Source organism: Monodon monoceros, unplaced genomic scaffold (assembly GCF_005190385.1).
Source record: "Monodon monoceros isolate NGI ecotype Baffin Bay Population unplaced genomic scaffold, NGI_Narwhal_1 Super_Scaffold_12, whole genome shotgun sequence".
In the NCBI taxonomy this organism is placed as follows: domain Eukaryota; kingdom Metazoa; phylum Chordata; class Mammalia; order Artiodactyla; family Monodontidae; genus Monodon; species Monodon monoceros.
In genome coordinates this window covers 158,915,506-158,930,948 of record NW_021703768.1, presented here as the reverse complement: position 1 = coordinate 158,930,948, position 15,443 = coordinate 158,915,506, and the positions used below count along the sequence as shown (strand labels likewise).

General features: G+C 54.5%; 2 protein-coding genes across 2 annotated transcripts; one reads left to right on the top strand and one right to left on the bottom strand.

The window, feature by feature from the left end:
- The first annotated feature begins 209 nt into the window (after positions 1 to 209).
- TMIGD2 (transmembrane and immunoglobulin domain containing 2) lies at positions 210 to 8,182 on the top strand. Its single transcript, XM_029218274.1, is given in 6 exon segments — positions 210 to 716; positions 2,595 to 2,629; positions 2,631 to 2,958; positions 7,315 to 7,344; positions 7,457 to 7,558; positions 7,892 to 8,182. Coding segments are annotated over 6 exon segments (699 nt in total). The 5' UTR covers positions 210 to 586; the 3' UTR covers positions 7,966 to 8,182.
- Positions 8,183 to 9,073: 891 nt separating this feature from the next.
- SHD (Src homology 2 domain containing transforming protein D) lies at positions 9,074 to 14,487 on the bottom strand. Its single transcript, XM_029218418.1, has 6 exons — positions 14,191 to 14,487; positions 12,992 to 13,097; positions 12,725 to 12,913; positions 11,349 to 11,472; positions 10,110 to 10,229; positions 9,074 to 9,484 (listed from the first exon to the last, which is right to left on the bottom strand). The coding sequence occupies exons 1-6, from the start codon at positions 14,485 to 14,487 to the stop codon at positions 9,298 to 9,300; spliced, it is 1,023 nt and encodes a 340-aa protein (XP_029074251.1). The 3' UTR covers positions 9,074 to 9,297.
- Between the last annotated feature and the right edge of the window lie 956 nt (positions 14,488 to 15,443).

Sequence of the window (15,443 nt, the reverse complement as noted above, 5' to 3'; positions counted from 1 at the left end):
AAAAAAGGAGGTCACACTGTGGGTGGGGGTGAGACATTGAGGCCTAGGAGTCTGCCTGCTCGTCCGGGGTGGGTACTGCCGGCTGTGGGGTGATGTGTGCAGGGCTGGGAGAAAGTCCAGAGCTTGTGAACCCCCTCGACTGGGCCCCCAATCTTCTCCCCAGGCTGTGGGGACAGGGGAGCAACCCTACCTGCCGTGGGACTCAAAGCCATTAGAAGAAGTCCCTTCCTCTGAACCCCAAAGGAAGACACCTTGGGAGCAAAATAACTGAGGCTGGGGTTCTGCCATTCTGTCCCCTGCTCAGGCCTCTGCCACCTGCTCCCCTCTCCTCCCCTCCTCTTGCCTCACCTGCCCTTCAATGTGTCCCCCCCAGCCTAGGTGTGTTTGTATAGTCTTTTAGAAGGATTTTCACTCACATGATCTCCACCACATACGCATACTGCTTTCAGATTAAAAAAAAAAAAACTTCTGGGAAACTGAGGCAAGAGGTGACAGGAAGTGGAACCCCAAGCAGCAGTGGCCACCAGACATCTGCTGGCTGCCCGGGTGTCACCTATACCTCTGTGGTGGGGGTGGAGTGTCACATATGTCTCTGTGGCAGGAAGTCTGTCATGTAGGAGGGGGAGGGGGTTGGCAGGATGCTGGGAGAGGGGAGCCTGATGGGCCAGGAATGGGCTCCCTGGACAAGGTGCTGGTCCTCCTGGCACAGTTTTGGGGTGAGTACTTGGGCCTCCCTCCCCTCTACCCCCACCCTGTTGCAACCCATCACCCAGCTTCCTGCCCCTCCTTTACAGGGCCCCTCGAAACCTTAGTTTCTCTGCTCTGCCAAATACGCCCCGTCTCTCTCCCTGATACTCAGAACTTTACAAGGGTTGGAGGGTTCTAGCAAGGATCCTCAGAGGGGCCTGCAGTATAAAATTCACACCATGACCTGCGTACGAGTCTTGCGTGACCTTGCTCCGCTGGCCTCTCATCTCCTCTGTCCTCTGCATTCCCTCTCTCCCCCGTGGCCAGCCTGCTGACTCTTCTCTCCTTTTTTCTTTTTTTTCTTTCTTTTTTTTTTTTTTGCGGTACGCGGGCCTCTCACTGTTGTGGCCTCTCCCGTTGCGGAGCACAGGCTCCGGACGCGCAGGCTCAGCGGCCATGGCTTACGGCCCCAGCTGCTCCGCAGCACGTGGGATCTTCCCGGACCAGGGCACGAACCCGTGTCCCCACCATCGGCAGGCGGACTCTCAACCACTGCGCCACCAGGAAAGCCCCCTTTTTTCTTTTTTTTATTCCAACACATCAAGCTTGATCCCACCTCCGGGCCTTTGCACCTGCTGTTCCCTCTGCCTGGAATACTCTTCCCTGGATCTCCTCTCTCTAGCGTCAGCTACAACTGCACCCCAAAGACCGGGAACTTGAAGGGGTGTCTAACAGACACCCCAGACTTCTCATGGCCCAAAGCAAACTCTTTCCCCTCCAGCCCTGCTTCTCCCTCGGTGTCCCCCATCTTGGCCCAAAGCCTCCACCATTCACAAAGTCCCTCAGGTTAAACCTTGGAAATCTGCCACTGTCCCTCTTTCCCTCTCTCTCAATTCAGTTCCTCTTGTAGTCCTTCTGGGGACAACTTTCAAAATCTATTCAGACTCTGACCCCTTCTTTCCAGGGTCCGGCCCACATCACTGGTATCCCGGACCCTCATTTCCTGGCCTCACCTGATCTCCCTGTGTCATAGCCTGTTCTCACCATGGCAGTCACGGTGATCTTTTTAAAACTTAAATTGGACCACATTTCCTCCCTGCTCCCCTGGTTTCCCATCACGCTTAGGTTAAAAACTAAACTGCTCCCCTTTCCCCACCCCCACCTCTGTACCTCCACCACACCCCACCCCAATGGCCTGCAGGCCTCGAAAAAGCCATCCCCTGCCGACTTCTTGGATCCCACTTCCTCTCGCCGGCTAGCTCTTCTCCAGCCACGGGGCCTCCTCACTGTTCCTGCAACTTACCAGGCACGGTCCAGCCTCAGGACCTTGGCACGGCCCGTTCCCTGTCTGGAGTGCTCTTCCTGCATATCTTCCTTCCCACGACTGACTACGTCTTACTATTCAGATCCCTGTTCAAATGTCACCTCCTCTGAGAGGCCTTCCCTGACCATCCTCTATAAGTAGATCCTCTCACTTCATCCTTATCCCCTATTGCCACTCCCCATTCCTTTCCTCCGTCAGGATTCTCATTTCACGAATTCCAGTGTCTCTCTCCCCACAGACCCTCAGCTCCACAAGGGTAGGGATTTGTGTCTTAGTCACCTCTGTGTCTGTGTCCACAGTGGCCAGAACAGGGTCTGGCTCACGCGAGGCAATATGTGTGTGGCTGAGAGCCGGACACGTCATACCATCCGCCTTGAAATCTCGCAAGTGCCAAGAGACTTATCCCCATTTCACAGATGAGGCCATTGAGCCTCAGCAAGAACCTTGCAAAGATCACACAGACAGCAAGCTTTCAGACTCTTACTGCCTCATCCCTGTGGGCTGGCTAATGCAGCCCACTCACCGGGCTCACACACACTCACACACACTGAGAAAGGCCTCACTCACCTCTTCTGTCCCCCAGCCCTGCAAGGAGCCACAGGCCTGAGTGTGCAGCAGGCAGGCACCCAAGTTGCTCCAGGTGAGGCAGGACAGTCAGGTGACCTTGGCCTGCCAGGTGGTGCAGGCCCAGGCCTGGGAGCAGCTACACATCGAATGGACCAAGGATGGTGACAACTTGTGCCAGACACGCATCATCAACGGCAGTCTCACCGTGGTTGTCTGCGGGCCTAGGGGACGGCTCTCCTGGCAGCCGCCTGGCAATCTCACCCTGCAGCTGGACCACGTGAGCCTCAATGACAGTGGGCTCTACGTGTGCTGGGCGACCGTGGAGATCCCTGACTTGGAGGAGGCCCAGGGCAGTGGGACACAGCTCCTGGTGGAGACAGGTATGAGAGCATGTGCGGGCAAGCTGGGGACTTGGAACTTCCAGAAATCTTAAAACTGTAGAATCTCAAACTCCTAGAAACATAAATTCTCCAAATCAGATTCCTAGGAACAGAAAGTCTGCAGATGCAAGAAGTTTGTAAACTAGGCAGCCTCTGTTGCAACGACTCCACTCTGCCGTTGCAGCATGAAAGTCACCAGAGGCATACCTACAGGAATGGGCGGGCCTGGATGCCAATAAAACTTTATTGAAAAAAAGAGGCAATGGGCCATATTTGCTGAGCCCTGTTCCAAGATATCACAAGTATAATAACCCTTGAATATATATAATTCTGGATTCTGATTCAAAACAATCCCATAAAACACGCTATTCAAGTACATCCTACAAACAGAGAAATGCACACACTGTAAGTGGCCAGCTCAATGGATGTCTTAGTCTGTTTGGCCGCTGCTATAACAAAACACTACAGACTGGGTAGTGTTTTTAAATAAACCACAGATTTATTTCTCAGAATTCTGGAGGCTGGAAATCCAAGATCAAAGCACCAGCAAGGTTTTGTTCTGGTGAGAACCCTCTTCGTGTTTCATAGCTTGCACCTTCTAGCTATGTCCTCACGTGGAAGAAGAAGCCGGGGGGCTCTCTGGGGTCCTTTTTTTTTGGGCGTGCCGCATGGCATGTGGGATTTTAGTTCCCCAACCAGGGATCGAACTTGCGCCCCCTGCACTGGAAGCATGGAGTCTTAACCACTGGACCATCAGGGAAGTCCCCTGGGGTCCCTTTTATAAGAGCACCGATCCCATTCATGAAGGCTCATGATCTAATCACCTCCCAAAGGCCCCGACCTCCAGTTACCATCATATTGGGGGTTAGGATTCAACATATGAATTTTAGAGGGATGTATACAAACCACAGCAATGGATTCTTACAACCTGAACACACTTGGGTACCCAGCACCATGCTCAACACACATATCTGCTTCCTCATAGATGCCATCCTCATGCCCACCCCACCATCCTGACCTCTAACAGCATAAATCTATTTTAACTGGTTTCACATTTTACTTAAATGGACTCACAGAGTATATTCTCTCTCCGACATCTTTCACTCAACATGATGTCTGGAAGATTCCTCCATGTTGGTGTGTGGAGCAGTGGCTCATCCTTGCTGCAGAGCGGCCTCCATCACCACCAATCATTCCAATTTCCTACTGATGACCATTTGGGCAGCTTCTGGGTTCTGGCTATTTTGAATAAGGCTGCTGTGAACAATCTAGAACTTGTCTTTTGGTCAACATATGGACACATTTCTATTGTACCGAGGACAATTCCAGAATCTCAAACCACAAGATAGAATCTTGCAGTTCTAGGGCTTCCCTGGTGGCGCAGGGGTTGAGAGTCCGCCTGCTGATGCAGGGGACGCGGGTTCGTGCCCCAGTCCGGGAAGATCCCACATGCCGCGGAGCGGCTAGGCCCGTGAGCCATGGCCACTGAGCCTGCGCATCTGGAGCCCGTGCTCCGCAACGGGAGAGGCCACAACAGTGAGAGGCCCGCGTACCGGAAAAAAAAAAAAAAGAATCTTGCAGTTCTAGAATCCTAGGGACATAAATTCTAAGCTCTGAGAATTACAGCATATGTTCTGCATGGGACTGTCACTCCTAAGGAGGCAAAAATTTGTTCTTGGGAGCAAAGAAAATCTTACTCTTTTTATGTACAAAGCATCAATATGCAGACAGCCCATAAACAGAGTTACAGAATGTCTGTGGTATTAACATTTCATCGGGGAACAAATTAAGGTTCTTAGAGTGTCTACTTAGGGGAGTGATAATGAAAAAAGTTGAGAAACACTGAAATAAAGGAACGGAAGATTCTAGAATCTTAGAGTTGTAGTCTTAAATACTTTATTTATTAACTTATTTTTAATATTAATTAATTAATTAATCTATTTATTTATTTATTTATTTTTGGCTGTGTTGGGTCTTTGTTGCTTGCACAGGCTTTCTCTAGTTGCCCCGAGCGGGGGCTACTCTTCGTTGTGGTGCGTGGGCTTCTCATTGTGGTGGCTTCTCTTGTTGCGGAGCAGGGGCTCTAGGTATGCGGGCTTCAGTAGTTGTGGCTCGAGGGCTCACTAGTTGTGGCTTGCAGGCTCTAGAGCACAGGCTCAGTAGTTGTGGCATATGGGCTTAGTTGCTCTGCAGCATGTGGGATCTTCCCGGACTAGGGCTCGAACCTGTGTCCCCTGCACTGGCAGGTGAATTCTTAACCACTGCACCACCAGGGAAACTGATCTTACTTTAAAAAGAGAAACTCTTAGAATTTTTTTCTAAATGTTTATTTATTTACATTTTGGCCGTGTTAAGTCCCAGTTGCAGCACTCAGGCTCTCTAGTTGTGCCGCATGGGCTTAGTTGCCCTGCGACCCGTGGGATCCTAGCTCCCTGAACAGGGATCGAACTGGTGTCTCCTGCATTGCAGGATGGATTCTTAACCACTGGACCACCAGGGGAGTCCCAGAGAGACTCTTAGAATTTTGCATCACAAAGTGTGTAGGAGCAGAAAATTCTAGAATTCCAGAATCCAGAATTGAAAACCATTGACTCTCAGGAATTCCCTCGGGGTCCAGGCGTTAGGATTCCATGCTTCCACTGCAGCGGGCACGGGTTCGACCCCTGGTGAGTCGGGGAACTAAGATCCCGCAAACCGTGTGGCGCGGCCAAACAAATAAACGAAAAAGAAAGCCATGGACTCTCAAGGCTGGAAGCCACTTTCCCGATCAGCTAAGCCACCTGCCTCACTTTACAGAGGATAAAGCTGAGGCCCAGCAAGGACCAAGACACATCCAACCACACACACAAGCCGGGGATGCAGCCAGCTTTCTCCAGAGCCCACCTCATGCGTTTCCCCCACTCTTCATGACACCCCATTATAGGCCAAACCATAGGGGCCGGAGACTCAGGTTGACCCGATGGGGTCCTGCTCTCTCTCTCGGCGGTTCCCAAGGGCCTTGGGCATATGTCTGGCCCGTATCAGGCAGAATGAAGCACCACCCGGGCTCCCAGGCCCAAGAGACGCCCATTTGTCTCCAGCTGGCAGGACCCACCCGCTGCCTGCCTCTGGGGCGGTGTGTTATGGCTGTCCTGCCTGCCCCCCACCCCTCCAGTGACGAGGGGGCCAATTACCAATTAGCAGAGGCAGGGTAGCAGAGGCACCAGGCTGTGAGTTGTTGGCAGCTGTGAGGGAGCGAGAGTGAGCGGGCACAGGTCCAGCTCCCCACAGCTGGCTTTCCCATCCCTGAACAGCTGCTTGGAACCCTGGGACCACTGCCAACTTTAGAACCTCCATGATGAAGGGGTTGGGGGCTCTGGGTCTCGCCTTAGTCACAGGAGAAGGCACCTTTGGCTGGGGTTCATGTCAGTTATACAGACCTGAAAGCACATCCCCATTCTGCCATTCACTTGCTGTGTGACCTTGGGCAAGTGACTTGACCCTTCTGTGCCTGTTTCCTTAGTCATCAAAATTCAGCTAATAGTGCTTTCCTCATCAGATTAGGTGAATTTAAAGTGATTATATCTAAAGAGTTTATTGCAGGGTCTGGAACATAGTAAGTCCTCAGTAAACATAAGTGGTTATTATTGTGTCTATGATACTGATTATTCAGCAAGACTCAAAAATTCAGGCCCGTGTAAGTTTTTGTTTGTTTGTTTTGGTTTGGTTTTTTTCCTTTCCTTTCTTTCTGAAACAGGGAAGGGAGAGGGAAGCTGAGGGGAGAAACACCTTTGTTCAAAGCATGGCCCAGCTGTTGCCTGGATGTGTGACTCCAGGCAAGTGACTCAGGCTATCTGAGGCTCAGTTTTCTTGGGATTGACACAGTGTAGACGCTCAAAAAACAGGAGCCATGAGGACGATAGATCCCATGATCAGGATGATGGAGCTCATGGTGGTGTTGGCAAAGTTCCTGGTGAAGATGGTGGAGCTCAAAATGAGGATGATGGAGCTCATGTTCAGGGTGATGGGACTAAGGGTGGGGATGATAAGGCTTGTGATGGGAACGGTGGAGCCTATTATGGCAGCAATGGGGCTCATGACAAGGGTGGTGCAGCTCATGGTGGGGAAGATGGAGCTCATGATGAGAAAATCCCGTTGGCATTTACTTCACAATAACCCATTAAGATAGGAACGATTAGTATCATTTTTTCAAAAGAGGAAACAGGTTCAGAGCAAATCCCTGCCTGAACTCACACAGCATGGCAGGGGCAAGAACCCTGAGGTCCCACACGGGGTAGAGGGGCTCTTACCCTGAAGAGGTGCAGGAAGCTGGACTCGAAGGTGAGCTCCCCTGAGACGTAGGTTTCTTCTTGGCAGATGGCTGGCTACTGAACCGGAGCTTCTCAGGTGAGTTCCGTCCACGTGTCCCTCCTCCAGCCCCGCCCCACCCCGCCCCCGTGCCCCGCCCCCGTGCCCCGCCCCCAGTCAGACCGCCCACAAACCACCACCGCCTTCTCAGGGCTCTCCTTCGCACTGCTGGTGACTGGAGCGGTGGCCGTGGCCGCTTTCGCTCTGGGCGCCTGGATCTGGGGCCGCCGCCGCTGCCGGAACACAGACGCAGGTAAGGAACCGCGCAGGTAGCCGCTCGGAGGGCGGACGGTTCCCACGAGCACCGCCATCCACTGGCGACCCCGCCCCCGCGTGGCGGATGCGGGAACTGCAGCTTCTTGACAAGGATGGAACGCAGACCCTTCTGACTTTGATACCTGCCCCTTTTGGAAGGAGCGAGGGTGAGGCTGGGAGGCAGAGAAGGGGAATAGATGGGGAAGGCTGGCCCCTACACCCATGTTTTTCAGAGGCATAGACAAAGCCTCCAGAAAGTGGGCTGGAGAGGGCCAGGCTCTCTTAAGTGATTCTTCCCTCTTTGTGTCATACCCCCCTCCTTCCAATGCAGGGAATCCACTCTACATCAATGCCTTATACCAGCCCCGGAGGGCCCCAAGGAAGAGTGAGGCATGGCCTGTGTAGGGGAAGATGCTGGACATCTCCAGCAAGAATCAGAAGGGCCAAAGCTTCTATTCGATCTCTTTCCCCTGGCCCCCCACCCCCAAGCGGCCTCTGGCTCCCAAATCTTCCTCCAGCCCCAGGCCCAGTCACCCCACCTCTGCAGTTGGAGTCCCTCCTGGCCCAGGCCAAGAGGATTCTTTGAAGTGGGAAGACGAATCAGAACCCCCAGAGACCCACAGAGGACACCCCCCCAGCAGCTACGTAAAGATGTGACTTATTCCAAGAGGATCACGAAGTCCAGCAGTTCATCCTGAAACACGCCCCCTCCTCATTTCTATGAGGCTGGATTTCTCCCTTGCCCAAAGAACACCCAATAAAGGCTCATGAAGAAACCAAAGCCAGAATTTGTGGCAATTTGGGAGTGCTAAAGAGATCTGAGGAGTCATCAACGGGGTCTCAGAGGACCACTGTGGTGAGGGGGCTCTTTGATGACTCGCAAGCCTTCCACCTCTTATCCTTGGAGAGACATGTCCAATTAGCAGAGAGAAGTGATGCCCCTGGCTTCAAAACAGTGCTCGGAGCTGGACGCACCCCCTCCCCAGCTGGTATCTCTCCCCCAGGCAGGCTTGGAGTTGGGTGCGGGGGGGGGGGGGATCGGGGCTTCCTGGCATTTATCAGCCCCCGGGGTCTCCTGCCCGACTGTCACCTTGAAGTGACACCAGCTGGGCCTGGCTCCCCTCCCCCACTTCTGCTGTTTCCATGGGGACAGATGTCCTTTCTGCAGCATCAGCCCTGGCCCGCCCGCCCGCCCGCCCCGGATAAGGAGGAGGGGCAGGGTGGGGGCAGGGCTGGCCTGAGAGCCTCGCCCCCTCCGTTTCTCCATCTTTTTAATCTGCTGGTCTCCATCCACTGTCTCCGGAATTTTATCTGCCTCCATGCCTCTCTCTCCCTGCCTGTCTCCAGCTCTCTGGATTCTGGTCCCTCCCTGTGAGCCATTCAGGCTCCAACCCCAGCTCCATCCCCAAAACAAGGAGCTGGGGATGCTCTTCCCCCTCCAAGGGTCTGCCTCCCCTTTTCCTTCTGAGGGGCTGAGATCCCCACCTCCCAGAAAGGACACTTGAAACACACAATAACTTATTTATTTTCCAGGCAAGAGGAGGGCTTCGAGACACAATTCTAATCCCTAGAACCCTGAAGGAGGCTGAGCAGGGCGGCTCTGATGAAGACCCAGATCCTGGAGGGGCGGGGGGGGGGGTTCTCTCCATCCAGCCTTCTCCAGGACTGTAAAGACCTCCCCCGTTTGCAGCCACTGATCTGGGTCCTCACAGCCCAGGGCGGGGTGCTGAGGCTCAGTCAGGGGGTCTGTGAGACCACGGGGTACAGCAGGGCCAGATGCTCAGCGCCCTGCACGGGCAGTGGGCGGGAGCTATAATGGAGCACCAGCTCCGGCACGCTGGGGAAGGGGCCGCTGTGCTGACCCAGCACGAACTGGTTCTCTCGGATCCGAGCAAACTTCAGATGCAGGAAGCCCTGGCTGCTCCTGGAGACAGGAGTCAGAGTGGGTACCCAGCACTCCAGACCCGCCCACACTCTCCAACCCTAAAGCCACCCCCTCATGGCCCCCAGGAGCCCGACGCTGGCATCCCCTAATATTTCTGATTAACAGCCACTTGGCGTCAAGCTCTTGGCTAGTTCCACACTGCGGGGATGCCTTCCGAGCTTGTCCCCTATCAAGACAGGCTAGAGCTCCTACCAGGTGGAGATCCCTCCCCAGGAACACAGAAGGCACTTTCTCTCCAAACCTCTTGACACCTTGTGCTACCTGTCCTGGGCTCCTCACTAGGGTTACCCTCAGTCTAGGGTCCCTGGTTCCCCATCTCACTCAAGCCCTAGATCTACGGTATGGCTTCCTCTCCATCTTCTTGCGTACCTCCAGTGACAGGGAGTTCATTCTCAGTCGGAACCAAGCCAGTGGCCTCTCTAGAAGCCCCAACCCCTGGCCTAGAAGCCCCACCCATGGATCCCATAAGCCCCACCCCCTGGCCTGAAAGCTCTGTCCATCAGCCCTGGAAGTCCCGCCCACTGGCTGCTGGAGACACACCCCTCTGCTCCGGAAAGCATGCAGTCCTGAGACCCTCTGTCCCTCCAGGGGGCTGCGGTCTCACCTGAGGGATAGGGAGCAGTCTTGGGGGCTGGTCTCGCTGAGCCGCACGAGGTAGCTGCCTTCCTTGCAGAGCGACAGGAGGTTCTCGGCATCTGCCCGGCTCAGCGGGCCGTGAAACCACCTAGGGGGTGGGGACAGGTCTCCTGAAGGGCAGTCCCCCTTTCCAACACGTCCTGGGGCTGGATGCAGGCACAGCTCTTTCAAGGACTTGTGACGTCCAGGCAAACAAGTGAGACAAATTCCCTTGGATTTCTCAAGAGGAGCCTGGTTTTCAGGCAGACAAGGTTCTCCCTGGGAGGGAGCTGAACCCAGGTCAACCTGGAGCTGCTCCTTCCAATTCAGCACATACCCCGACCTTGATTTTTACAGCCTCCCTCAGCTGGGCCTCCAAGTGTCCTCAACCCCTCCCTAATCCCCCAACTCGAATCACTTGCATATCACTTTCATGAGATTCACCACATCCTGTATCCCCAACCCACCTGTACCATTTGTTACATAATATTTTTCTTTAATGTGCTCAAAGAGAAGCTAGCAGTGGGAGCAAAGTGTCAAAGACAGATGAGCACCAAACAGTTGTTTGTATTGGAAGAAAATACCTTGTGCTTGGGTTAATTAGGCAGTTCTGTATGGCCCACCTAAGAGGTTTGGGAATGACTGTGATAAACACACCCTGGTACTCACAGGGCTGGGCTCTGGGGGCTCGGGGAGTTCCCTGAGAAGCTCCTAGACTGGAGAGACACAGAGAACACCCAGACTCTCCCAGCTTGTGAGCTTCACCCCAGCCTAAAGTTGGGACCCCTTCAAAATCCTGCTTCTCCCACTTTCACCACAAGATCTCCTGGGGGTGAGAAAGATGTCTCTTTGCTCTCAGGCTTATAAACCCCACTCAAGGGAAGGGAGGAAATCCCCTTTTATTCTGTGTGAGGCAGACACTCTCTTGGAGGTGTTGAGCCCAAGGTTTGGAGAGGTTAAGTGACTTGCCCAAGGCCACACAGCCAAAAGATAGAGAAGGGATTTGAACCCAGAATCTGACGCCGGAGGGAATGGAGACGCCACCTAATTCTGCTTTGCACCGAGCTGAGTGTCTGGCCCACAGCAGGCGCTGTCACCCAGCGAAGATTAGTTGAAGAAATGAATGAAGTGAATGAGTGAAATTTCCTCCAGCCCCCCTGGCCCGAGGAATCTGTGGCTGGTGTGGGGCAGGGAGGGATTCAACTCCATCTTCAACTTCCCCACTCACGGCTGTTTTTCCAGAGGCAGGGCCGGGTCCACGCGCTCTGCAGGCTGGGGGCTTCGGGGCGGGAGTCTCCGGAGTTCCTTGGCTGAGCCTGAGGTTCTTTCCCACTCTGGACCGTCAAACTGCACTGAAGAAGGTTTAAAGAGAAAATGGTTAAGTCCCGCCTATCTCAAGAGGGTGGGGTGGGGGCAAGCCAGTGGAATTTCAGTAGGAAGGCGGTGCCAGCTTAGGGCAACCTATCAGAACCCAGAAGAGGCGGGGTTGGGCTTAAGGCTGGGGCGGGATTGGTACGCGAGCAACCAATTAGCCTTCAGAAGAAAGGGGTGTGGTCATTCTTGAATCTGGTGGCATGGAAGGGTGGGCAGTTCCCTGAGTGATAAATCAGAGAGCAGGGGGTGTGGCTAGAGGGGTAGGTGGGAAGTTCTGCCTGATTTTGGCCAACTCATAGAGCTAGAAAACCACCCTCAATATACAGACAGGTAGACTGAGGCACTGAGCTCCAATTTCCCTCACAGTCATACAACTTCTGGGGCAGATTTGGGTACGCACAACTCTTCCTGGTCCAAGTTATTTTTTTCCTATATATATATTTTTTGGCCGCACCATGCAGCATGTGGGATCTTAGTTCCCCGACCAGGGATCGAACCCGTGCCCCCTGCAATGGAAGAACAAAGTCTTAAACACTGGACTGCTAGGGAATTCCAAGTTATTTTATTTCTTAAAGCTGACCTTATTATTCCCTCTTTACAGAAGAGGAAACTGAGGTTCAGAGACTTATCCAAGCTTACCCAACTCAGTTATGAATTGACTCCAGGAAATGCTACCTTCTTCCACAACGGCTCCTGTGTAATTGAGCACTTTAGAACTCAATTTACAAGTACCCTATTCGATAGGTACTAGAATGATCCCCATTTTACAGGTAAGGGAACTGAGACTCAGGGAGATAAAGGGATTTGCCCAAGTGACACAAACCCAGATCTAGTGTGACATCAAAGCCTGTTCCTGCACTATACTGAGCAGAATGAGTAGGTTCCATTGCACTCTAAAAGGGGAATTCCCTGGCAGTCCAGTGGCTAGGACTCTGCACTTTCACTGCCGAGGGCCTGGGCTCAATCCCTGGTTGGGGAACTAAAATCCCGCAAACCACGCGGTGCAGCATAAATAAATAAATAAATAAATAAATGGGGTTTCAGTTTCCAAGGAAGTTACAGATTCTCCTGGGAAGATTATGACTATCAGTCATTCACACTTTAGTGAGAATTAACAAACTACCAAAGTGAAAGGTGATGGGGATTTACTCTGTAAGTTGAAACAGGGGATGTGACCAGAGCAGGAAATAGAGGGACACAGGCATTCAGAGGTCAGGCTCAGAGAAGCACCTGCAAATGCCTTGGAGATGTGGTCTTTCTTCCACTCCCAGGGCTGGTCATACTCGTCTGCTGGCCGTTCATCCTCCTGGGGCAGCCGGCTCTGCCGAGGTTTCCACCCTGAAGGAGGCCCATCTCCCAGATCTTGGTCCTGCTCCTCATAGGGAGTGTCATACAGCTGCACCCTCCTGTATGGCAGTTCTGGGAGGCCAAGGACACTGGTCAGCTCCCACTCCCACCTGGGACCCTGTCACCTTCCCCCAAGCTCTGACCACTCACCGCTCATGACTCGCTGGGCATCGTAGGGCTCCATGTAGCCGTCATCCGGGGGTGACGGGTGAGGTTGGGCATCAAAAGGGTCCGAGTACTCGGTGTCGACCTCCAACTGGAGACAGAAAGGAATGGGAGGGAGTCAAGGGCTCAGGGGGACCAAGCCTAGCTCTGAATACCCCTGCTGGGCAATACTACACCTCTTGCCTGCTGTCTCTGTGTCATCTGATACATCCCCTCCAAGCAAGTAGTTTCCTCTTCCACCCGCGAGTGTTTGCAGATAGAGCTTCCCTTACTCTCTTCCTCTGTGCTGTTCTGATTCTCCCCGACACAGATCCCTACCTCCCTCCTTCAATCATTTTAATGATTAGGTGCCAGTACTGTTCTAAAGGCTTCACATATATTTACTTGTAGCACCAACACTCAGTAAGTACCTTATCCCCATTTTACAGATGAGAAAACCAAGGCATAGAGAGGGCAAGTGACTTGCTCAAGGTCACACAGCTGATAAGTAAGAAGCAGTGCTTGATCCTTGGTTGTCTGCTTCCCCGAGTTCCTGCTTCCTCCTACCTTTCTCTGTGCCATTAACCACTACCTGACACAGCCTACCGTAACCCTCTTTGAAGCCTTCTCTTTCTTTCCACTGAGGGTTTGGGGTGGACCCCCTGATCCTCTAGGAAAGGTACTGAAAAAAAAAAAAAAAGCATGGGCAATGGAGGCAGGTTTGGGTTCAAGTTCTAACAAGCTAGAGCCATGTGACCTTGGGCCAGTCGCTTCTCTTCTGTGAGCCTCAGTTTCCACTTCTGTAAAATGGGAGTAATAAGAGAGGAAGGGTGGAGAGTAGTGGTGAGGATGTTTAAGTGACCGCAGGAAACTGACTCACTCAGATCTGTTTAAGGAAGATCCCTTCAGCTGCTAAGAGGAAGGGAAGCTGTGCGGAGGGATCCAGAAGGGGGGAATCAGGAAGCAGGAGGACAGGGGCACAAAGCCAGTCAGAGAGGGAGGAGGACAACCAGCGCTGTGCAGTGAAAAGGGGCAGATATCAAACTCCACGAAGCGGATGGAGGATTGGGGAGTGTCCGGCTGGTGCCCTGGTCTTTCCCTGGGGTAACACATAAAACACGCTCCCCAAAGTCCTGGGGAAACCTAGCCTGGCCGCCCCACCCAGTCTCCTGGGGCCACCCAACCTCTGGGCCTTAGCCACGCACCTCTTCCCGGGGGCTGCCCAGCAAGACCTTGGCTCTGGCCATGTCAACTGCCTCCACCTTGATGAGCCGATGCTTTGGAGAGTCGTACTTGGTGTCTCCAGGGCCCTTGGAGTCCCCGGGCCCCGCGGAGTCGGTCTCTAGGCGGCCATCTGCATCCTCATAGGGGTCCTCAAAGTCCAGATCCTTCTGTTCCCGGTAGGCCCGCAGGATGTCGCTGTCCGTGTAGTCGGGGGTGGGCGGCTGCGGAGGGGGCCTCCGACCGCCAAAGCTCAGGTAGTCTCGTAGCCACTTGGCCATTGAGAGAGTGTCACCCCAAACCTGGCCACTGTCAGAAGAGGACCCACATGCCCTCTTCTGGGCCCCCTTCCTCGGCAGAGTCCCCAGGGAGGAGCAGGGGGAGAAGGAAGGGAGGAAGGGAGGAGGAGAAAGATCAGGTGTGACCCTTGGCTGGGCTCAGAGGAGGGGGAAAAGTGGGGGGGGGGAAGGAGGAGACAGAGGAGGGAGGAAGGGGGAGGAGAAGCAAAAGCGCACCTTAGCCCGGCTGTGGAAGGACGGCGGGGGAAGGCGGCGCCCCGTAGGGCCCTGAACGCGGAGCGCGGGGTCGTCCAGCCAGAGCGAGGGGCATCCGCGGAGTTTCCGCGGGCAGCGCGCTCTCCTTGCACGGCTCGGCCACCCGTTGCCTCCGGGATCCCTTCCTGGGGGCCGGGGGCGGGGAAAGCGCCGCCTGCGGACGCCCCCAAGCCCTGGCTCAGCGCGGATGCCCCCAAGCCCTGGCTCTGCCCGGACGCCTGGGTTCTCAGCGCAGCGGGCAGGCTCCCCGGGGACTCGGGCGCTGCGCGCAAAGTTGGGCCGCGGGGACGGTGACCCCGGTGCGGCGCATCCTTTGTTGCGCTCCTCGCCTCTCCGGGGGGAGCCCCAATCCCGCGGCCCCCGGCCCGGCCGCCTCGATCCGGCCCCAGTCGCGGGCACAAAGGAAAATAAAATCTCCAATCCCCCTTCACGCTTTCGGAGAGACTTTAGCCGCAGCCGCCGGCGCGCGCCCGGGAGGTGGGACTTTGGGGAGGGGGCTCTCAGACGGACGCCCCAGCCCCTACCAGTACCGGGCCGGGTCCCGGGCAGCGACGTCAAGGCTTCCCCGCCCCCTCCCCTCCCCTCCCCCTGCGCTCCCCTCGGAGGTGACTGAGACCTTCAGCTGTTCTGGGGAGGGAGGGGAGCATCTGCCCGGGGAGGGAGGGGGGATGCGGGGCGGGAGT